We start from the raw sequence: 24782 nt of genomic DNA, 5'->3' as shown, positions 1-24782 counted from the left end.
TGTTATATGGAGTGATGATTTTATAAGAAGAGAAGAATCCTTTCGATGCATGCTAGTGGTTTCCTTCGTACCTGTTTATGGGTACTGAGCTAGCGATTGAGAGCACTGGGTGCTGTTTCGATCTGGTTTGTTAAACACATCAGTCCATTAGCATCTTTTCTAATACCTTGGCAATACCGAAAATATAATGTATAGCACAATGGCAGGCCTTTGCAGATCGGTCTAAATAATAAGAGATAAAGGTATGTTTTTTATGAAAAATTTACTGAAGTATGGCAGCGTTTTCGTCGTTACTGTTCACCTGTCTAATTTATTTACTGTCCATATTATATGTAGAAATTGTGGCATATTTTATTTAAACCGAATAAAGCGAAAATTTATTTTGTCGTGCCAGCGATTTCGCGGAAGCAAGTAGACAAATGATTACAATAGGTAATACTTCGCAAAAATTGGATAGGAATAGGTGATGCTGATCAATGAAGAAGCAACTCAAAGATTCATCGTTTTTGGGGATTTACAGCCGTCACAATGCAAAGTTCTTCTTTAATTTTAAGCGAAACGGAGCATTTGTATCAAATGTTGGAGATAATAGAACCAACACGTATCTCTTGTCGTGATATACTCATTGCACTATACGCAGCTTGGCTGACTGGGCTTCTCCACCGTGAGCTTTTTTACACTCTGTCGTAGTTTACTCAGCAGTAAGTGTCATCGCATCTCGAGTGTACGCATCTTTACAATAGCGCCCCCTCATGTGGGGACCTTGAGGTGAGCTAGCGTACTTCCTGCACACGCACGGACTTAGGTATCGAATTATACTGGCAACGAGCAAGTAACCCTCTCATCAGAGAGCGTAAAGCCGCTATTCTCAACCGTAATCACCACTTCAAGGGTCCCTAGCACTGCAAAAGCGCTTCTTGCGGTGAGGGGTCGATCTTCAAGCTGAAAACTCAGTGCGTACCATCACGAGTAGAGATCTCGCTAGTGAAACTGAGCATGGCCTAGAGCAAATCGCCAAACTGTAATACCACATCGTTACAACTTTTAGCACAATAAACAATGATTAGTGCACGTCAGAGGGCATGCATTTCTTAGTCTGGCGCGCTAACTTCAGGCCAGTTGCTCTCGATCGAGTTTTTAAATCCTAAGTTTTCAAAATATTGCCATATTAATAAATGTGAAAATGTTGTATCAATAAATAAGCGAACGTGAGGACATGATATCGTTAAACAACTTCCGACTGTGGAGTGCTGCCTACCTAAAAAAAAAGTGGCCCGATGACTAATGGGGCAAAATCTGTATCATATTGTATAGAAAGAGGAACAGAAAGAAAATGTGTCAAGTGGACAACAAACGATCGGCTTGAGCGCGGGTAAATATAGAAAATAATTAAGCGTAACCTAGAACCAGTGAAAGACTTTTTGCTACTCGCGGATATCGACAATGGCTTCTGCAGTGTTTCCGCGTCGCTGGGGTAGTGACTTAGCCTTAAACGTTGTGATCAGCGACTTGAATCCACATAGTCTTGTGTTTTGCATCGTCAATCCACACGGACCAGGAGAGAACGGTGTTTCGATTGGAGGCGCACCGAAGAAAAGCAACAAAAAAGGTATAGGGATCTGCATCGACGTCAGGCCTCTCTTGTTTTAGTAGGATTTGTAAGGCTGTACAGTAAGAAGAGAAGCAAATCAATCATGACGTATGGACAACAAGCGTTTCCGTTTAATATGACGCTTTGCGAAAGACGCTCGCGGCGCGTCGATTGGCTTCTACGACGAAGCCGACAGATATTTATTTCAATATTTTTGCAAGTTACTTTACCAGTGCGGCATTGTACGTTCGCATAATATTATATTATACTATTCAACTTACTCTAGTAGTTAATCGAAATACAAAGTATTGCAAACTACTTTTATATGATATTTCCGGTTTTGAATATGCGCTACATACAGGCCCAATGCTTAGATAACTTTAAGACGATTTCTTAAAAGACGCATTCCCACATACGTCTATTTAACGTATTATACGAAAATTAAATAATTTGTATTGAAATAACGTACACGTTCGTGTGGATCGTGTTTTCGGATCTTCTATCCTATAATACAAACTTCGGACCATATAACTATTATATATCTCTAATTCGGTCTTTTTTTATGTAAGGTGATCTTTATCTATAGAAAAACGTAACGAGCGTGTACTGAAGAACGTACTAGATAAACAACAATGCAAGATTCGTCTATTAGCACGTTTTGTGCGGCCGATATTGAATGGGCTTCATAATACTGACCGTATTTATATTGCTAGCCCGTGAAACAGTCCTATGTTACCGATCAACATTCCCGGTACAACACACGTATTGTTACTACGTAAAGTTTTTTTTCAGGGTCAGAAAACAACAGACAAAGTGCAGGCTCTTCAATGAACAAATAGTCTGGTTTGTATAGGAATCCACCTGAGATTACATCGAGTAGGAGCTTCACTAAAGCCTGTTAGGAAGGATTAGAGATGAATCTCACGGACAGAAAATTACACGGCCCTCAGTGCCAGGAAAATGCTCCTGTATTTCAGCGAAGCGAAAAATTAGCAGCAATATTAACTGATCCGCAGAAAAAATGGTTTTATTAAAAGTACCTTTCGTATCTCTAGGCCACTGTTCACGAAGCTTTCTAATCTCATCATTGCGCATTTTCAGTTTATCCTGCTGTAAAGCCACATACCGAGTTCACGTTGCTTCCAGATCTTCTCTTACTTGCTGACCCATCATATTATCCAAGCTATAGCTTTTTCTCAATATGAAACAGTGGTTGAAATCGTCGCCAAGATTCTAACGAACCTAGTCTTACGACACATTATTTTTGTTGCCTATTTTAAATACAAGCATATGTTCAACGTATGGCGCATGATATTATACTGTGTTGTCATAAATCCGTCGGTTTGCATTTCTTCGTTCTAGTATAACGACGAGATGAGGCAACGACGATGGTAACGTGTCGGCGTATAGTGTGAGGAAGTTAGTAGTACCGGTCAGTGCTACGGCAGCTAAAACATAGACCCAGCAGCACCAGCACCAGCACCAATAATGGGTGTATAACATTTGCTGTGTAGTGATGTCAGCGATAACGTAAATGTAGGAGCTATCAGAATAAATTTAAAGGAAGGTAGAACAGAATTATATCGCTTTTTAAAGCGAATAATTGATGAAACAATAGTGCTTGGGAGATGATCTGCTACTAATGGATTAATTGACATCTTATCAAATTTGAGTTGATCGGATAACGGATAAGAAAGATGATATCGCACATTATGACGCATTCTACACCTAGGAGACCCACGTACAGAGGCGCAGTCAGTTCAGATACGGGAAAAACCGTAGCTGAAGTCGGATTGTAAACAATTATTGGGCTTGCAGACAAAACGCCTTGATAGAGACATGAAATTTAGTGATATAAATAATGCATATCATTATAATGGAGAATTATATTATCACACATACATTCATACCATTTGCACGCGAACCTGCGCCCAGACGACTTCGCGCAGGTACCCTATCCAATCACTATTTATTCAGGAAAAAATACGAGCCTATTTCGTTTGGCGCCATTTTACTAATTTCGAAATAGGAGGTCTTCAGAGTCTGAAACAAATCCGATTATAAATTTTAACTGTACGTTGAGCTTTGATTATCGCTTAGTATTCGCTCTTGGTTTAACTTCAGTCCACTGCGTACCTGTCATTTATTCGGCCTCGAAGTCCACATTCGGTAGTTGGTGATATTTGTACTAGTGGTTGTGGCAATGGGACGCACGTACTAATATTTAGACTGCCTATATTATTTTTTCGGCTATCCTTTCTGTGGCTTCTCGTACTGACCGGAAGAAACCAGCCAAGAAGTCAAGGGAGCACGGATGTTAACAATCCGTCAGATCGCATAAAATGACGCTTCCCTAATTCTTGGCGGTGATGATTTTCACTGGGGGGAGCAGAACTCGCCGTCGCTGATGCCAACCTTTTATCCGTGTCGTGAAGCCCAAGACCACTCGATGCAAGCCCAAAGCCATTCGCGAAGTTAATAGTCGCTGTTTTTTTATTTTTCGGTTGCTACCATTGCGGTGGTTGTTGCCTTTACGGCTAACGCCATTAATGATGACTGCGCATATCGTACATTTTGACTTCGTGGACTCAATTTGGCTTATGGCTGCATCCTCGCGTAGCTATGCTACACTGTGACGATGATACGCAGAGGCGATAATCATGCTAGTATCTTGAACAGAAGCCAGAAGGGAAAAACTGATGGACAGCGGTGCGTTACGAAGCTTCTAGCCATTGTCCAGTCGTGCCGCTACGCTTCCAGCATCAACGACACTGTCACGCTTCGTTACAGACTGCCACTGTCTATGCAAAAATGGAAGATATAAAACGCGCGCAAAATGCCAGGTGTCAATGCTGAAGCAGCAGGTGCAGACGTAGAAAGGCAACACCAACGAAGAGGAAAACGGCGCAATAAGTGAAAATGATCTTCTTCCGCAAAAAAATCACGATAATTGCTGTTGACTGTTTGGCCGATTGGCTGCCGCCGACGCCCCCCTTCCCTCGGGCTAGAGCTACGTTCGACCCGATCGCCCACTTCGGCGCTACTGCGTCGTTGTGCTAATGCTGCTGTTAATAGCTTATGCGGGCTCTGCCGTCGAACACAGAACATAAATTATCAATTTGCCGAAATACTGCCTCGAGCCGATGTTTGTACGTCATAAACGATTAAGGCACATACGTTTAATGAATGCGCTCGGTTGGTTTCATTATTACGAAGAGTGATACAGTTCGAAAAGGTAAATCTACTATGTAGACTGGTCTGTGCATCGGGCAAGAGAAGAACGCTTTCGTTAAACAACTGTGTAAATAGAGGCATTTTCGACCGGCAGGACTGCTCTGTAACAAAGTTATGAAGCCTGGCAAAAAAAAATGCAGTTAACATGCTAAAACTATCCATGCTAGAATCTTGTCTTAATACAGCACAAAACAGTTTCTGATGTCCTATATCAACAAATGCTAAAAAATAGTAAAATCTGTGCTGATATCTAATCTATACCATCGACCATGTGCAATTATTAAGAACGCATTATTTTTCAATTATCTAGCAGAACAAAAATGTCATCCTAACCCCAGTTTCTAAATCAAAATGTGTCCTATTGAATCACCAAATGAACGCCACAGATAAACGTATGCCGATGTTTTTCTCACCACTCATTTTACTCGTCATTTTCTAGTTCATAGCCCTTATTTGGCAACGCCTGCTGGCCTGAACGTTCGTCCCATATAACGTTCTGTCATTGTCCTGGACGTTGCATGGACGAGCAACGTTCAGCACAACTATAGCGTAGCAAATTAATTAATCCCCTAAAAATTGTATTCAATAGAAATATGGAGCCTTTCATGGCGCTGCATTTGAACAGAAATCGAGTCTGACAATATGGTATTTACCTGTGTGAGGCGAACGATGACATTCGGTGTTCAGTCGTAGGCATTTTCTATACGTTTTCCATTTATTGTAAATGGAGCCGCGGATTCGCTAGCCGCCGAACTGGACGACGTGGAATGAATCCACCGTCAGACGATGTGAGGCGTCATGAGGTCAACACAGAAACCGGCGTGACGAGGATCTCGTTTTGTAGCGAAGCACATGATAAATGGGCAACGTCTACGCTTGTGTATGCCACTTAGGAGTTTACAGAAGGCGATAAATGAGCTTCAAACGGGCGATAATGATTCCGTAATAAATACGGGATCATAGCTTATTGTCAGTATCCAGCAAACGAAGGCTGTCGAACTCGAAAGGTAGCTGACTATCCTCGAACAAAAGCTGCCGAAGTTAATATAGAGAAACGGATACAGATGTTCCCTATTTACAATATTATTTATGTCGTAAACACTACTATTAATAACAAGTCTAGATACATTATAAAGAGAAGTGATTTTAGAAGCTATCGCTATATATATACGTCGAAAAGCTCTATTGTCGCCATTTGCTCCACTTGTACAGATTTAAAGAATAAGTGACATTAACATAGACAATAAAAGCAATAATAGGCAGCCATTTTTGAAAAGAAGAAAAGACGATTGTATTCATAATCGGGTAACTCGTTTGGCAAACGACAATAGCATTATATCTGCCGGGAAAAAGGCGTTAACCTCGTCAAAACTTTCGTTTGACGAAACTACACAAGCCCTATCGATCAATCTGTGTTGTTGTACGTTGATTGACTACCTTAATGCGGTGCTTGTGCAATGTCTACGCATCTGTACCTATTCGCGGTCGTGCGTCTGCGCGTTCATATGGCCACAATTGAGCGCATCCCGTCGCCGCCACGATCAACTGAGGCAGCACTAGCAGTTCGACGAAAAGGTGATCATCGACCACGAACGGCAACAACGACAGCAACAAGGACAACAACAACAACAACAACAACAGCAAAGGATGAAGTTGAATAACGTCAGGACCGGCAGAGATGGCCATAGGTGTACAGGGAAACCGCGGCGAGGACCGAAGGAGAATATGCAGCGAAACGGCTGTCCATTCCTTCATCTAGAAAAAAAGCCTGCAAGATGTTGATCATCTATAGCGACTAGCGATTCATGCACGTCTTCTAGTTTGTTTCAATAGGTATAAAGCTATTCGGGCCAAATATCGAACCTAGAAGTGGCACCCGCTTCTTCTCCTGTCCTCAGTCATCAATGACGGTCGACTGCGGTTTCGTCAGAGCTGAATTAGCTAGAAGGCCCAGTCGTAGTTTATTTTCTAGCACGCATGCAGTGTTACTTTTCGCATTTAAAATATTGCCTTATGTTAATTTACCTTAACTTCTTCCTCTCGCCTGCATCAGCACAGGTTACTTAGAATGACTGTGGAAAAAAGACAACTTAACAATGATAATAATAGGTTTTGCGAATATAATTGGCCTTCAAAAGCGGCACTCAGGACCGTACGCCTTACCCCACGTCTTTATACAGACTGTCCTAAATCTATAATATGTAGTTGTAAATAAGGAAGTGGTAGGCATGCAGCTCAACGGCAACGGCAGTTCCTGGTGGTATTTGTTCTCTCCTGTCTGCCATTATGGCTAAATGTATATAACCATGCCGTAGCGCTGATTGCGGCGATCAGCATATACAAAGGGCCAACGAACATGGCAGTTGGTATGGTAATCGTACTTATTCTGCTCATCTTCTGCGGATTATGGTTCCGCAGCTTCCTCTTACCACTGACAACGACAACAAATTTTCATTATCAGCTGAGCGATCACGGTATCCAACAAAGCTCTTGGCAACTACAAAATATGGCTGGAGCAACACAGCAGCATCAATAACAACGGCTGTTCAGGCAGAACTCTTAGTTCTAACAACAGCGGCTTAGACAAACGCCTCCTAGCGTAGGATAGAGCTACGGTACCGTCAACCCATACAACAAGGCTTGACCCCCGTGACCGCTAGCAAAACGTCGATGATGCATCGCTGGTCAACGAAGTTATTAGTAATATTATTATTATTAACTGCCTCTGCTATCTCAAAACGTGTTTCAAGCTTACAACATTGTATTATAACTAGTATAATACTAAATACTCTAAATTTACAATACCCTAGAGCATTTCGTTTGTGTTTCGTCTTTTACCCGCCATAGCCGCGGTCGCCATCGTTATCATCGCATGGCTCCGGTTCGGCTGCTGGCGAGCGGCAACACGCGTTGGTCATCTGGAATATCGGCGTGAACATATGCACATTAAGCTGCCACCGATACAGCCGATAGATAGGGCAATTGACAGCTGAATTGCCGCGACGACAAAACGGGATGTGGCCGACGTCGTTTAACGCTGCTGCTCTTGCTGATGTGATTGCATGAGTTCCTTGGAACAACATCGAAAAGAGCTGGTACGCACACGTTCTGGCGCGGTGTGGTCCAGGGCGCCGACTCAATCACTGCCGCCGATGGCGTAAATGCGGAAGCTCGGGGGACGGGGATGAAAGAGGTAACGTGAAGAAGAGGGAGGTAACGTGCTGTCGCAACGTTGTGACACCATTTCGAAGCTATCGTTCGTAGCAGGCCAACGCACCATTCTGACACAATTTACCCAAAATAATGTGAGCAGCAGCAGCGTCGGTGGCAGGAAAAGCAGACTAATTCTGTTGGTAGGGCATCCGAACAAGCGAACGGATACGTGCAATTGCGGTCACAAATGTGTTAGCCGGCTTGTTTCCCTCCAACAGTAACAGGCGGAGCAGTCAGTGTGCAAAGGTGCTGATCGAGTGGCGCTGACTGGAGGCAAAAGAGAGATGGCTAAACAGGAGGTAGATTGTATGGATTCCACGCGCCGATCACATGCTCTTGTTCAGACTGCGATGCTGATGATATTGTTGTTGAAGCTGCTATATGCCACGTCTATCTAGCAAAGCAATAATGGCGGTCAGCGGAAAGGGGGCCGCGTTGGCCTGAATCACTTCATCTACAACCTCACAGTAGCAGATGAAGAAAATGTTGGTGATGCTGGCGGCGATAGGATACGCGACCAAATTTAGGTGATACAGAAATCATTTGTAATCGATCCTAAAGAAAAAAGGATACGTGACTGAAGTATGTTCCATACAGGTGGCGGGGGAGGCAAGGCGGGAGAGAGGGGACGGCGGGGGCGGTGGCAAGACGTGTGACGGATGAGAAGTAAAAGAAATTTTATTGGTAATGTAGAAACATTTAAGCTATGTACGAAACTGAAATTGGCTGTATTGCTCAAGCAGAAGCGCTGGGGCGGGTTATCGTTCTGTCTCGGAATGCTGCCCGCTTTTATTATAGTGGTTGAGTAGGGCATTATAAAAAAAAACGTGCCGGATGAAAATGCGATGTTTATCTGCGAATGATCAGTCAGAAGAAGATTAAAGCAATTGTTGAGCCGAAACAACATAGAATAGTACTGAAAAGATTTTTCTACGTTATTTTAATGGAAAAAAACGATTTGAACGCATCTTGTTTTCTTAGTGGATCATAAATGTACACACACACACACACACACACACATAGACAACATCATATAAATAGACGCATAACGCTGCTACTCTCTTGAGTAACGGCGGATGATATCGATTGGAACCCAATTATACCTACACAAAGCGCAGCAAAACTTACGTTAAAAGATAGCAAAATTTATAGGTAAAATTCACGGGGTAAACGCAATTTTTCAATTGCTATACTTGTAGGTGTGAGTTGTTGTGAACTGTTGGCCCTAGGCGTATCTTAAATATTTATACATATATATAAATTTATTTATATAATATATTATTAAAATAAATACTTATAGGCCTAGTCCGAGTGCTGTAAAGAGTACAATGTTACCAACAGCATATTGTAAAGCGCTGGCGGCACCGCACTTTTGACAGCACTCGAATTAGGCGTAAAAGTATTTATTTTAGCAATTATTCGATCATTCCTAACTGCTCAGATTGAGTATATACATAGGCGGAAATTTGATGTTTCGAAATTATTCTAAAGCTGCGTTTTTCCAAAGAACTGTGGAAACTTAACACGTTATTTATAATAACTTTATGTTCGCTCACATTGATAGCTCAAGTGTAACGTCGATGTGGCCCTAACAGAATTAGACTATATATCTATATATATATATATATATATTAGTTTAGTCATGGTACCCCGATAGTATTTTTATTCAGTCAACGTTACGGCGTGTATACAAATATATGACAATAGATCGCGCAGGTTTCTTCTATTGTAGAAGTATTGTTAAACGCATCGATACACTATACCATAGCATAATTTAGGTCGCAGCATGATTTGCTAAGTTGTTGACAACCATTTGTTGTTGACATCGATTACATGAAAACTTGCTCGACCTATCAATTCCATATAATTCAGCTTATTCTTCCACTATCTGTTCTATGTCGAAACGATGATGTCGACCTAGGCTTAACGTAGCAGGAATGCGAAATCAGCAAACAGAACCGAAAATCTACAAAACGAGCAGTGCGGAAAAATAGGCTCAATAAGTAAGTCAGTCGAGGTAAGAGAGCCGGCCAGAGGCATAGTTGTGTAAGAGAGACATTGTCACTCCGCAACAAAGACCCCTTTAGCTTTGTTGTCCTGTGCACTCACACGCTTCTGGATGATGACGCTACGCTTGATGTGTTTCCTTTGGGGCTGGTGTGACACAGCCTTTATAGAGGCGCGCTGCTAATAATTTAACCTGTTATGTCATAGCTTTTTACGTGGTCGGCGGAACCTTCGTTCCATACAACTCTGAACAAAGTCGGCCTAGCAGCAAAAAGGCAAAAAACATTAATTACAGCGGATGCCCTCTTATCTGACCGTCACGCGGTCGTTTTGCATTTCACATATGTAACCTCATCGGGTAAAGTGTATGTAAGGTGCAGGCGACATCCTATTTTCTCCCACCTACGTGAACGCCTTCAACCAACAAAGTTACGTTAGAAGAAAAAGTTAGAAAGATACGAATCTGTTATATGAATCTATGTGTGTGCGTTTGTTGCGGCAAAGACGAGTCAAAATTGTCATAGACACAGCCATCAGGCAATAATGAATGATACGATTTTGGTACTATCAGTATAGCTTTACACCATGGCGGTAATAAATTCTCTCCAGAGCTTCGCATACGTAACAAAGATTCACTTCTGATATATATATATATATATATATATATATATATATATACACTACAGGTAAATCTGATGTTAGAACAAAGATCAAAAATGCTATATTACCGACAATGTTTAAACGAAAAAAAAAAAGTGGAGATCGGCACATATGTAGAACCAAGTATCTGATCAGATTTGCTTATTGCCGTAGGCTTCTAGTTAATGATAAAGACGCCCTAAAACGTATGAAGAATATTTTGAGTCAAACAATCTAAAAATTAAACGAACGATAACGTCGTTGCGTTATAGGATGTTATACTTTAATTAATAGTGATAAAATAATGAGGTAACCAATTCCGGTGGCCATATATGAATGTTCGACTGCGCTTGTGTACGCAAGGAAAACTTCTAATTTAGTCGATGGCGTTCATTGGTATTTTCGGCCAAATGATTAAGGTCCTGCACGAATAATGAGCGATCGCGCTGCTGTTACAATGTGTTTCTACAAACTAGTCATTTGAGGCTGAGATAATGAGGGTGTTGGGTCTCGTGTATAGATAATTATTATTAGAGATAAGAACCGTTTAAAGGTACGCTACGGGCTAATACGGAAACGCCAACACGGCCAGTAAGATGATATTACGTAAAGATTATGAACTGTTTATCACAGTTTAGATACGTTTCCCGAATACGAATCATTACAACATAAAGCTACAAGGGAACTTCAGCAATAAGGATTAGAATCGCAGATCGCATAGATGACGATCAGACATGCGTAAGTGGGATTATAATTACTGTAAATAACTATCTTTTATTATGTACGTATGTTGATTACGTCGCGTATATGTAGATGGAGGTAGTATTTCCCACGGTAGTTTATAGGAGCAACATGTTAGCGTGACGGTGATTAAGCTGAACAAAAATGTAAAAAAAAAATTTGATATAGATAAATAGAAAGAAAAACTAATCTACATACATACATACATACATTTCGATGATATAAAGCTAGGATATGCAGCTAGTAGCAGCAAAAGAGGCCGACTGTCATATTAAGTAAACTACCAAAACGTCCAAGAAGGTTCATTATTTACTGTAGCTCTAACAGTTTATGGAGGTTGTCAAAAGGGACTGCTTCGGTGCTTGTGACCACATAGCAGCATAACTCTTATGAATTTGAGATGAGTGTACAGCCAATGCCATTACGGAACCAGGAAATATGTATTGATAGTTATTGGAAATATGGTCAATTTCCATCTGCAAAATGGAACAACGACTTATTAATGCTGGAAATCAACTTTTAAGAATATTTGCCGCATGATAAGATACTATTGGACCCTTAAGTGGATACAATTTCCAATGTTTAGGGAAAACACTTTAGAAACGTCCTGAGAGTTCACTCATGAGGGCCGCGCTCTTTCGTAAATACGGCTTCTCTTCATGTCGAAATGACTCTTGCAAGCCACACCCAAGTCCACACAAGCAACATTTTGCTGCTGCATCGTGTTTTGCCGAATCAGTTATTTTGATTAAAAGTATTTCTTTTGTTACGCGTCCTGTCTGAAACGGTTCTGAAAGCGTTAGTTGCGTCCTCCCACCTTTTCGGAAATTAATTCTCTCTCTTCACTCTTGAGCTCGTCAACACGTATGAAACTAGATGGCCGCGGCCTCATTTTAAACTTATGTAACCAATATACAACTAAACTATCATCTTATGTCTAACTTCGCACCACATTATATCCGGACAGGGTCAACTTAGACATTGCTAGCAGGAGTACACATTGAAAGGTCTACGTACGCCGGAGGATCACCCTACTAGGTTTAGTTAAGTAACGGTCGAATAAAGACTGAACAACAGTTTTTCGAGACCAGTACGAACCACGTTTCTAACTCGACAATATCGCTGACATCCAGGCTCCTATTTATAAACTATAACTATTGTGCGGAGCTCATATCCTGCCGTAATGGAGAACACTTCGTTTTTTCATAAACAGAGCCTAAAATCACCGTGCAGCTGCTACTAGGGAAGCAATCGCTACGACCTCGAAATTTTTGAGGTTTTTCTAGATACACGGACGCAGTACAATATTGATCCCGCCCCGAGGTACTAAGGGTAAGCTAGCTGGATCGTAATATCTGTAACTTTCGTGTGTTGACCAGGAATAAAGGTGCTGTGTCCTAGTTACTGCTAATTAGATGATAGGCATAAGCGCTATGTCGCGTCGACTCGCATATTGCAGACATGTTCTATGTAATAATATATTTAGCTCAATGGAAAAGCCGTTCGTACACCCTATTAGTAAAAAGATGTGAGATTACGTGAAGATCATTTGTTTGACGATCTGCCAAGCTCGTGAGCCAGGTGCTTAATAGAACAGAATGGCAACGAGACCAGACGCGATTAGCAGCGCGTACAGATTATTGCGTTAGTTGAAAAAACCGCTCTTGGCTTTCGGCTTACTAACATGCTCTTTAGAAGTGATGCCATCAGTTGATAGGACAAATGAGATACTCTTAACAAGACGTAAGTGATAGCTAATAAACTATTGAGTGACGGGTAGTTTCGGAAAATAGACTAGCGCTAATTGATGCCTGCTGAAGTTGATGCTATTTCTTTCAGCAGAGGCTGCAAACAATGGGCAAACAGCTTTAAACAAGTAGGAACTTCGCTACAGCCGTATCGGCGAAAACTGGCAAGAATTTCAACCGTTTTCCTGAAATGACCTTGGTACTAAAAGATAAGGACAAGACTTAACAAGAAGACCGATATCGTTTGAGGCTTACTCCAGCGAGATCTTCCTGTCCACCTAAATTCAATGAGATTGATATTGTTTGTACGGATCTATTGTTTGACCTGTGCCTTGAACATCCAGGTGAAACTGCGATCGAAACGTATTAGATTATTCTAACAGAAGAGTGTCCCAGTATTGCGTTGGGATGCGAGAACGGCCAGCCGTTAACCGGCTTATAGTTCAGTATTTAGGTGGAATAAGTCCGTTCTGCATTGCGATGTACAATTAAATAGCATGTCAGTGTTGCATCAATTGTTCAGGGTCAAAACGATGTGATCGGCAATTTTTTGCGGAATTACTTTGGTTCCATAGTAGTCAGTCGTAGTTCGTAAGACTATGATGCAGCAGGATATTCGTTATCCTATGTAAATTATAAAAAATGAATGTCCAACGTAACGGAAATTAGACAATATGTTAGCATCGCCTTTAAATGTAAACAATTCCAATGGCGGGCACCACTGCCAACAGAGTTACAGGGGATGTCTTAGGTTTAGGCACTTAATTTCAAAATGGCAGTTTCTAATTATTATCGAAAATCTATCTTCTCCACTTTTAGTAGGGTCATTTCATGACAATTGTCTAGCATAGATTTTGTCGAATGTGGCTGAAATCGACAAACTGTATGTTTGTCACCTAATTATGATCAAAGTGGCTGTCATTTGTGGTATAGAGAGGTCAATAGCCCATCAAAAACACCCCGTAGACACCAAAACCCACGAAATTTCATGCCTTCATCGATTATTAGAAATATTACAGATGTATCATCGATACAACTGTTTCCCCCGTCAGCCCAGAGATGGTTAAGATCCAATTCGCAAGTAACAGAATTCGACCTAAGGATATGTTATTTCGCAAACGCGCTCACAGACATAATCCGTTAACTCACTTGCGTCGATACTATCGCGACCACAAACAAATGGGCATTAAGCAACACAGCAGGCCCATACGGTGAAGTCCTTAGGAAACTGAAACTGCTGTTACTATTTCTAATATTGATGCCGATCCAGAAGGTCCCTGCTTAAGTAATGGGTCTATTTAAGTAGGGCAACTTATGCTAATTCTAATCAATTGCCTTTTCGCCACTCTGGTGGCTTGTGAGCCATACTGTTCTAATAATAAATTTAGCTGAATGCATAATTTCGTTACTTAGCAAGCATCAGGGTCATGCAATGAGTAGTCGTTTAGGCCACTGTGGTACTGCAACAGTCCCGTTGCCGTTCGCTCCGGCAGTGTCGCTGCGAAAATCGCAGCTTGCCGACTGCTTTCAGAAATATTTTGCCTACTTTAGATGATTAGGCTATACAGATGACCAGCAAACCAGGTAAACAATCAGCCCAGCTTATGCCCCTTCCTTTTGTTCCCGTACCACTAAATATTCTGGTGTACACGGACCGGTTCAAGTACACAGCGGATACAACCGAGTGCTGTGCACAAATATATCTATAGCTAAAATGTGTATGTAGCTTACGTCTAGCGATGCGGCTGAAGACGGTAACATAGTTTTTGTCATGCCAAGCGCAACAGGAGCGCTTCTCTATAAAGGAGATGTATACCTTTTTATACGCTTCCGCACTTTTTATATACATTACTAAATGAGGTAGACGGTTGTGTCGTTGCCTGCAAAATAGAGTCAGATCTGTCACCGGGTATCGTTGTATCGTAATTAGTACATCTTAAGACTATTGAATCAAATTTCTGATCGTACTATTTTGATTTATATAGTGATATTATCAATGTATCATGTACCAGATTAACTGCAACCATATGCTGCACTATCTGCGCTTGGAAGTGGTAACTGAGCCAAGTTCAAAGGCGACTTTTTTTCTACGTATGCCCAACAGCGATAGGGTGCGTCGCTTCCACTGAGGCCAGTGGCATCTAATTGATTCGCAAGAGAGCCTGCATAGCTGAACAGCTGAAAAATCGTTAAAAAATAGCTAGGTGAAGCTTTTGTACAGACGCTTCCTGGCACTTCGCATACCGTAAACGGGAAATGGTCATGCTTAATCAGAACACTTCCGGGATTTTCAAAGAGCTAGATTGACTTGAGCACTTGCTGTTTCTCTCTGCCTGACAAGCCGAAATATGATCGAGATCATCCAGTCGCCCTTCTGTCAAAAAAGGCCGCACCGGTTTCTTCCTCGTTAGATAATCCACCTAGACGATGGCCAGATCTAGATTCGATATACAATGCCGATTACCCGCTACTATTGATAGCTGTTAATGATTTTGCCTATATTACCCCCTAGCGACAGCCGCGGTTTAATTCCGATGAGTTATATGGATGTTAATGACCAAAGGGACTCTTTCGATCGATTGTTTTCATTGTAGCAACACGGCGCCGCTTTTCTCATTTAAACACATATTTGTATAAATAATATGCACGTTTACATAAACTGAATAATAGCAGAAAGAAAGCAGAATAAAAAAGTTCTCAGTGACTGTATCCTATCAACGCTTCACTCGTAGCGTTCAATATACAGACAACTAATTGTGCTAGCGGAATGGGCGCGAAATATTAAATAGACTCTAAATGAGATATTCAAGCTAATACAGTTACCATACGATATATTAACGTGAAGCAATACCTATATTTTGAACAACTCCATGTTTATATTGTTTCCAGTATCGCACGCAATGTTGGCCCAGATTCTTCGAGACATGTACATCGAACCGGCCTTACTGGCCGAGCTCGACGATGAGCAAAAGAGTGTACTCTTTTGTAAAATGCGAGAAGAGCAGATTCGCAGGTAGGGTATTACTTGTCCTTAACTGTCGCTACGAAGAAGTCTTTAATGCGCAAAACTCGCTCTGCATCTTTAGAATGTATTTATACAGCATAAAATCTCGTGAGCCTGCAGCACCCTTTGGAGTAATGGAAACAGAGCTTAATAATACGATGGTGATAATGGTAAAAAATGGGGCGCTTAACTTAGGTTAGCTCTTCAAATAACAGTGATCTGTTTGACCCATTTTCATATCTTGCGGTAGACGCCGATGTAATACTTAATTCTGCAATGCCAACTGTGAAATGCGTTGGGTCATTGCGTCTGAAACAGACGCGCATTGATTTATCATTAGTAGCAATGTTCGACTCGTTCTCTCTTCCAGATGGAAACAGCGTGAGGCTGAAAATCAGCATGAGATCCCGAAGGCAAACGGTATGTTTACTTGAGCCCGTCGGGGCAACTATTGTGTTCACATATCAAACTGGAAACTATGTATAGCTAAGAAAAAATTTATAGAACATTTTTCCCGTTTTCTCCTAGGCACTTCGAAGAAACGCGTCGGCTTTTTGTTGGGCGCCGATGGAGAGCCCTGGACGTGGGTAGTAGGAGAAAGCGACCCCAGATGTCAACCTCATGAGTCTCACAGATCGTCACTGAAGCCTTTGAGAAACCTTGAGTCAACCAACAACCAACACGATCTAAGCAATAAGGACACGACGAGTCTGTTGCCAACGAAACAAGCCAGTGGCCATGTTGTGACTGGCGATACACCTCTTCGTAGGCCGACGAGTCTGCCATTAAATTCGAACACCTCCCGAAGCCCGTCTTCGAGCCCCGTTAATGGGAACTTCAACAATAGTAACAACCAGCAGCAACATTTTGTGTACAATAGTACCAATAATAATGGCATGACGAGCCCTATAATTAAAAAACAGAACAATATCAACCATAATAATTTTAACAACAATAATAATAGAAGCAGTAACGGTGTAAATATCAGCAGTGGTGGTGGTGGGCGTTTGCGGAACAGTTTTCCGCAGCATATTAACAGCAACAGCTTCATCACAAATCATAGACCTCAAATACAGCTGAACGGAAAGACACTAAATTCAAATAACAGCTGCAGTCTAAACAGCAATAAGCTCGCCGATAATAGGACAATAAATTCCGTAAAACCGGTCGTGGAAGTTCGACCTATGGTCAAGCCCCAGGCCCCTACACACAAGGTATGTCTTTGTAATGGTTACCTGCTTGGCGTTAATGTTTTGTCTATTAAAGCAAATAGCTGATTGTTAACATGCTCGTAGTAAAGGGGTAACGTTGTGCCTCCATTCTTCTTTTGAAATGACCTAAAATAGGAAAACTTATTTATCTAGCTGACGACATGGCTGCAATCCGGAAATGTTTTGCACTAATTCGATGTATTAACCTTCAGATCAACTTCGAACTTCGTTCGTTGGGTGATCAGGACGTGGCACTCCGAAATGTTGAGAACACTATTAATTCAAGCACCACCAACGAAACAAAGGTATTACACTCTGATGGTACGCTTGGACTCATTACCGAGGAAAAGCAATTATGTGCTGATGAACACGTTGCTTTTGGAGTTTCCATATCCTTAAGACTACAGTGTTTAGAGTGATGGAACAATTTCAGCAGATCGTTCCGCTGTTAGTTCATAGTATTACATAGACGAATGAATGGTGACTCATTACAGATTACTAGACTGGTTTTGTTTGCCGATTTAGCCTAAAAGTGTTGTTTCTTTGATATAGAACGCTAACGAGCAACTATGTAGCATTAGCGGCAACGGTGGTATCGAAGATGAGCTGGAACGTCTAGTGCGCGACGTGGCCGAGCTTAGTTCTCCCGTCCAATCTGACAAACAACGCTGGCTCCAAGAGAAGCAAAATATTATACGGGTAAATAGGACAAACACATTGCACTTTATTCGTTTCCCACTATTTTGCATCGGGTTCAGATGCTAATAGTATGCCAATGTCGCGGATTCGTTCTTGTTCAGGCCCGTGATTCGTCAGTTCCGTCGTCGCCAGTGTCGATCATGGGGGGTTCTCCGCCGCGCCACGAGGTCTTTTGCAGTTCGCCTCCCAAAGCTACCACAGTTGCAATAACTTCGTCCGTTAACCAGCTTAACGGTGATGCAATCGGGCTGCAGGTAACGGCTAACGGCTCGCATCAACAGCCTATTGGTCAGGAATGGAACTCTATCGATGAACAAGCCTGGCGTGAACAAGGTGCGTATGCGCCTCGACCGATTGAAGTCGACACTAATCAAGAGCGCTATGATGGGATGAACCTATCGTTGTTTCCTGTTACCATTACATATTCTACTCATTAATTATTCAGTATTGAAAATGAATGAACTGAAATGTATTCAAACTATAATTTTAACGTGTTTAGATTTAATGATCTTCGTACTCAGGAGTCCTTCATTTCTTTCTGTGTTTGCGACATCGTTTTTATTGCAGGTACGAGATCGTATATGTCTTCCACACGAAGCGCGTTACGTGTACACGGAGGTGTCCACTCGTTAAGGGCTCGGGTTCTTTGTCCGGCATTTGACTTGCATCATGGAGAAAATGTTTTCTATAGATTCACTCTCAATAATTCTTTATCATTTATTGTACATATCCAAGTTTGCAGAGCCCTTTGACATTGGTGTACAGGCCTGCGCTCGCTGGTGAGCGATGCTGGCGCCAATGCGACCGTTTAAATTGAGGCTGATGTACCCACCGGTTGCAGCTGTTAAGCATTATAAAAAAGCAGTATTTAAGTATTTTCGTACACTGTAAACAACAGCTCTAGATTAATCAACATGGTATCTTGACTAATACTATGTTGATTGATCTGCTCCGTCATCTTAACCGAGTAGTCGGGATGAATGTTAAAGTTCCATTCTTTATTACCTGTTAAATACAAGTTTTTATTCATTATTATGTGCATTTCATACTCGCGCGACGGCTATGAAAACGCAGAACCGCGTTTCAGCATCCATGCTGATCGTGTCTTTGTAGTCGGATATTTAATACTAAACAAATTCCATATATATGGATATATGGAATAAGAAAATACATCTTTCCACCCAATAAAGCCTGTAATCTTATACAAAGTCATCAAATGTTGCTAACAAACGATTCTAATTTAACTTAGTGCTACGCGCACCAGTATTTTAATAGGAATATGTAGCCTATAATATATTTTTAATATGACTTAGTAGTGATTTAAATTGTTTGTATTTAAGTTAGATCAAGTGAAACTTAATCGTAGAAAAGATAAGACTTGCTCATAAATCTACATAGGTGAATGACACTAAAATGCGAGTGGTGGTTGCGAATGGGTTACGAGCCATTTGTTGGTTAGCAAAAAATCAAAGCGGTGCATAACATGGGTACATTAGCCATTCCTAGAAGCCATATGAAATTGTATAAAAATCAACAGTTTTGTCACACAAACACCACGTTTATATCCATTCGAACACTGTATAACGAGACCATATGTTTGCTACACGTCTAAACGTAGCATCACTAATTAAATCTCTTACTTCCACACCCCAAACGTACGCATAATCCATTAGTGGAAGCGATCAGTTGCACCTGTGTAGAACAACTGGGCCCTAAAAACAGGAATTTCTGAGATGTAATATATGGGACAGTGATGCCATAGTCACCTCCCATCATACCCCACCATTTCTCACAGTGTGCAATCATTTTATAATCAACTGGAAATTAAATTCGATACGGGAACTAGTCGTTTAAGCTTATTTACTGTACGATTTATATACATAAATTTATTCTGTGTTTTTTGTGCGCTATTGTCTTTGGCAATTTGTATTCTGTGCCGTTCTAACGGAAATTAAGCTTAATGCTTCCATATTCTGTTATAACTATTTTTCTATCTGAAACTTTGCAGAGCGGCGTGCGAAGGAGGCCGATGCACTGAGAAGACAAGTCGCTCGAAATGCTCGCGAAGAGATCAAGAGATCTTCCCAGATATTCATCAATGGTAAAATGAGAGCTTTATATATTGGTAAAGACACGCCAGTTTAGGACATCTACCAGACTGAGACACAGTCAACCGGACAACCGGATCCCAGCATTTGACAGTGCCTCCACTAACTAATAATCAATATATAATATATTACAGATGACATAGGGATCGCCGCATCTTCTCCCACGGTTGATGAACGGGAAAATCTAGACCAGACATGTGTTCAAGCTCTTAGAACAAACGATGGAAAAACCGAAGTTGTAGGTTCTTCAACTACGACCTTCGTTGAGCCAGCTGTTCAACCTCGAAAAGAGACAGTGTCTACTGGGCAAACCAATGAAATAACGAGTTGCTCAGGCCAACAGCAAGACGCTGGTGTTGTGGCCGCCGACGATCCGTTCTTTAAACAGCATCAGCAACAAGCAAATAGCCAAAAGCCAGCAATAGTATCGCCAAAACCAACTATTTTACCGAAGCCTTCGTTTAAGCCACCTGTGCCACCAAAATTACCATCCGTGAAACCAATTAGCGTCTTCCAGAGCCCACCGCAACAGGCCACCTCTAGGTAGGAAGACAGCGGGTCAATACGTTTCTGCTTTATCTATTAAACTTACCAAAAGTTTACTGTTTCTAACTAGTAGAAATGCTTCTGTGTGTAATGTTTGTACTGTAGGAGCCGCGATGCCAAGGTCTTCGAGCGTACGGAAGTCGAGGCATGGTTTGCCACAGAACAGTTGAATACTGGTGCCGTCAGCGAAGACTCAAAACCTGGAGAAGCGGCCGATTGGTTCCACGGTAAAAGATCTTACGCAGTTTTATATCATAGTAAAGAGAATAAGTCATAATTCAAGGTTAATGGAAGGTGTGCTTTCCCGTTTTGACGTTATTCATTTTATGGACATCAGTATAAATAATGATTCACATAAAAAAAACTATATAGTGCATTGGTATAGTAAAATATGGCAACTGATTAATTCTGAAAGATATGATAAAGGTTGACAAAACAGTTACAAGGCTGTTATGCTGTTCTGTTCATACATGTGGAGACAATGTTCTCAAGCCATATAGAGCCGACTGAGAATTGTTAGGTACGAAGTTACTCGTTATGTTCCCAGATTTTGCAGATGGAACTGACTCCCCTTAAATCTAGTTCATTATTTCTCTTGATAAAGGGTTCCTCTCACGTGCGGATGCCGAAGCTATTCTGGCGATGTGGGGTGAGGGCTCATTTCTAGTCCGAGTTCACGACAGGATTAAGGGCTACGTCGTGTCATATAAGGCTCCAGAAAAGGTAGGTTCTACCGAATCGCCTATTAAACATATCTTATTCGTTCAGCTCCTGCCAGGTAACTGTCGTTTCGGTATTGGGTAAATTTTACAATACTATTTTTCATCCATAGCCGATTTGTCATAAAAATAAGTATATGACGTAAATATTAAAGATGAATACGATGCTTTAATATCAATTTGTTACAGGTAAAACATTTTCTTGTTGACGCGTCCCAACCTGGACAGGTACAGTTTTTCGGAGCAAACCAGATCATCTTTAAAACCATTGTTCATCTGGTACATTTTCATATGGTCAGTATGCGGACACACCGTGTAACAAATGTGTAATTTTCATTATATATACATAATAGGGCACCCGATATGTTTAGCGGCAGCATCAACTCGAAGCGTTTCATTAGTATGTAGATGTATGTAATGTGGACATCAATTTTTCAAACGCCTCTGTTTATCTGACACGCCAAACTTGTCCTTCTGAGTTTTCTAGTAGAAAAATACTAAATATTAAAAAAGCCGAAATATTAAAATGTATCTATACGTACGTATACACAGATTCGAACGATGCTAACCCGAACATGCTCTTTTTGTCCCTATATCTGTAGTCACAACCGGTGTCCGTAGTTGGCAGCGAACTTTTACGTATTGGAGTTCCCTTAGCGGTTGCGGCCTCAATGTGTGGCCTACACAGCGGTGTTCATCAAGATGGGGTGCGTCTATGAGCTCCCTCTACTTCAGTAGCCAGTCCCGCCAATCAACAGCTAATATCAAGTGCACGCAATTTTCCCTTAAGGGGTGCCTCTTTGTGTTAAAAGGACGTATTGCCTAATTGGATTCATTGGTCAGGCTCAGCCGCGGCAACTGCTTTAGAACCGCTGATTTATATCATATACGAAACGAAACGGTGATTAGCACTAATTTTATCCAAAATTCTATAGCTTTCTACTGAAAACAAAACCCTCAAGTATTTTCATTTGATTGCATACGGCGCCTTGGTAGAAATATGCCACGTGATGCAAACGGAGGAAGGAGGCAACCCAGAATGTCTCTTACGCCTTTTTTTGCCCACAGGCTACCCATCATCGAAGCTCACAGCCAGGACCATATTGACGTGTTTTACACAGTACATCATACAGTAACATCATACATAAATGATACACCAACAAACTAGATCTTGTTTCAAACAATTCAACTTGATTCACCTGGTCATGGTCAGCTGAGCTACCACAAGTCTGATCCCCATACATCGGTTAAGCGGATTCACCAGTACTGTATTGAGAGATTTCCGAACAGCCCAGGTTCTTCGATGACTGTCGGATAGGTTCATATGAAGGCATCTTGCTTATGTTGAGCTCCAACTCTAAAACGGGTCGACCAGTGACTATTTGGTATAGCGTTAACAATTCAAAATATTTTTATACGTAGAGGTGTACAGACATTTGTTGAAACTGGTTTGAGCTCATACTGCCTTCGTAGCGGTAGCTACGATTATGGCAGTGTTGAAAGCAACTTTTTTTTTTTATATATATATTTGCAAATTGCTGATAATTAAGGAAAATGTACGTCAGCTTTAAGCTTTTGAGGTTCTGCTACGTGATGCAGCCTTTTGATTAGGCGTTTATTGCAATGCCTATCATTCATATATACATATATATATCTGTGCTCCTTTATGTCGTATACGGGGGCATACTGATGACATAGTTTTCTATTACATCATATATATTATTTCTGTATTTCAGTGATATATTCGTGTAGAGATATGAAGTTTAGTTTGAATTGACTGTTATCTGCCCATTTTATAACATAAATCTTGCCCCTTTTTTTCTGCAGACCTACTAGACTAGATAGGTGGATTATATTAGTATGATTAAAAAAGCTAACATTCCTACAAGGTAAATATTTGCTTTGGAACGCGCGTCAAATAAAGAAAAGAAAAAGCAGAAGCATCATATACACTTTACTTGATAATTATATATATATATATATATTTGTTAAAAGGGAGTTGTCGCGACGCGGAGTACCCACACAAACAAAATATTTCGAGGTACATAGAGTCGAAGTACAGTGAGCTGTTATACTTGCCTGTGTCTTTGTCATCTCAATCCGACCATGATACCAATCCCACGATGACCAAGCTGTCATGTGGGGCTAACTACATAACTGAGTACGACTGCGAGTGATCGCCTTTGCGCGCATACGTCGGTGAGCTTTCTTGTCAAATGGCTGCTGCCATTTATCTATTGTGTGTAATCGATGAAGCCGTCTTTTCTTTGAAAACAGACGCTTGCGCTAGCGATGCCCAACCTCATCAGATATTCCATTGTACACAGCATGTCATTAACTAGTCAAAGTACCTACCTTATAGCAGTAACACGTTGATTTTTCCCGCGTAAAAATAAATTGGGCTGTTGTGTTGTTGAGTTCGTGGAAAAATCTGACGTTATTGACGCTAACGAAACTTCGAATGGGTAGGGCAAAAAAGGAGTGCAGTCGGAGGCGAGTTCGTTCAGTTGTGGAAAATATTCGAAAGACTTCTTTTAAGAGAGATACCATCAGCTCTGGTTCTATAGCATGGTGTTCGAGCACAGCGATCGCTGGATTAATATCAGATGATTATGTCTTAACGGTAATTTTATAATAATGAGTCGCACAGGAGAGAGAAAGAGCATTTTTCGTAATAGTGGCGCATAATGTTGTTGAAATATAGCACGTGGTGTTCTGGGCAGATCATCCATGCACAGAAGCGTGGATAAAAATAAGGTGGAAACGAAAAGATATTTACGTGATCCCAATTTTGGTGCGTTACCTTGAAACTTTTTCCATTCTTCGCCTTTTCTTCATGTTGATGTTGTTGTTGCGCAGAGTCGGCCGAAAACAGTCTGATCAAGGCAAATCAATCACAAAGTAATAACATAATTATCACTTCTCTATTTTGCTTCTATTGATAAGGGAAAAAGTTGTCACCAGCGCGTCCATGAATGTTGATCACAAGCTAACCCACTTCGAAAGTGATACCGCCGTTGACGGTTATTTGGTTTACTGTCGCCGCTGTTACGGTTCTACCAAATATCGAAGTGACAGGGCAATAAATAGTATTTTTTCAACTGTGAAGCGATACCATGCGTGTCCTTTTTTCGCCTGTAGATACTGTAGATGTAATTATCATTGTTGGCTAGAATCAAATTACAAATGGCGTAGACAGCAGCTAAAAACGTATTTGCACGCGCTAGTGGATTATTGTGAATTGTGCGCACACATATATACGCACAGACGCATCATCGCTTTGATTCGAGTGCATATTAACCGAACGTCTTGGTAAAATGTG

The 24782-nt window shown here is 41.2% G+C and overlaps 1 protein-coding gene across 11 annotated transcripts in view; it reads left to right on the top strand.

Annotated features, from left to right (window-relative positions):
- LOC111248374 (uncharacterized) overlaps positions 1–24574 on the top strand; it is a 65071-nt gene extending 40497 nt beyond the window's left edge. For 9 of the 11 annotated variants that reach the window (XM_086983776.1, XM_086983775.1, XM_086983774.1 and 6 more), the window contains 13 exons: positions 16063–16186; positions 16548–16597; positions 16682–17391; positions 17601–17693; positions 17941–18087; positions 18189–18420; positions 20096–20188; positions 20330–20738; positions 20847–20968; positions 21346–21464; positions 21650–21754; positions 22063–22167; positions 22529–24574. In XM_086983776.1, the coding sequence (XP_086839902.1) occupies positions 16074–16186; positions 16548–16597; positions 16682–17391; positions 17601–17693; positions 17941–18087; positions 18189–18420; positions 20096–20188; positions 20330–20738; positions 20847–20968; positions 21346–21464; positions 21650–21754; positions 22063–22167; positions 22529–22567 (2337 nt within the window). In that variant the 5' untranslated portion in view covers positions 16063–16073 and the 3' untranslated portion in view covers positions 22568–24574. Of the gene's footprint in view, positions 1–907; positions 1610–16062; positions 16187–16547; positions 16598–16681; positions 17392–17600; positions 17694–17940; positions 18088–18188; positions 18421–20095; positions 20189–20329; positions 20739–20846; positions 20969–21345; positions 21465–21649; positions 21755–22062; positions 22168–22528 lie in introns of those variants that run through there. The other 2 variants (XM_086983767.1, XM_022800591.2) reach the window with 2 other exon arrangements.
- Positions 24575–24782: the final 208 nt, after the last annotated feature.

The sequence above is a fragment of the Varroa destructor genome, unplaced genomic scaffold (genome assembly GCF_002443255.2).
Source record: "Varroa destructor unplaced genomic scaffold, Vdes_3.0 BEIS01000003.1, whole genome shotgun sequence".
Taxonomy (NCBI): domain Eukaryota; kingdom Metazoa; phylum Arthropoda; class Arachnida; order Mesostigmata; family Varroidae; genus Varroa; species Varroa destructor.
The sequence above is the reverse complement of the archived record's forward strand: the minus strand, read 5'-3'. Positions and strand labels throughout refer to the sequence as shown.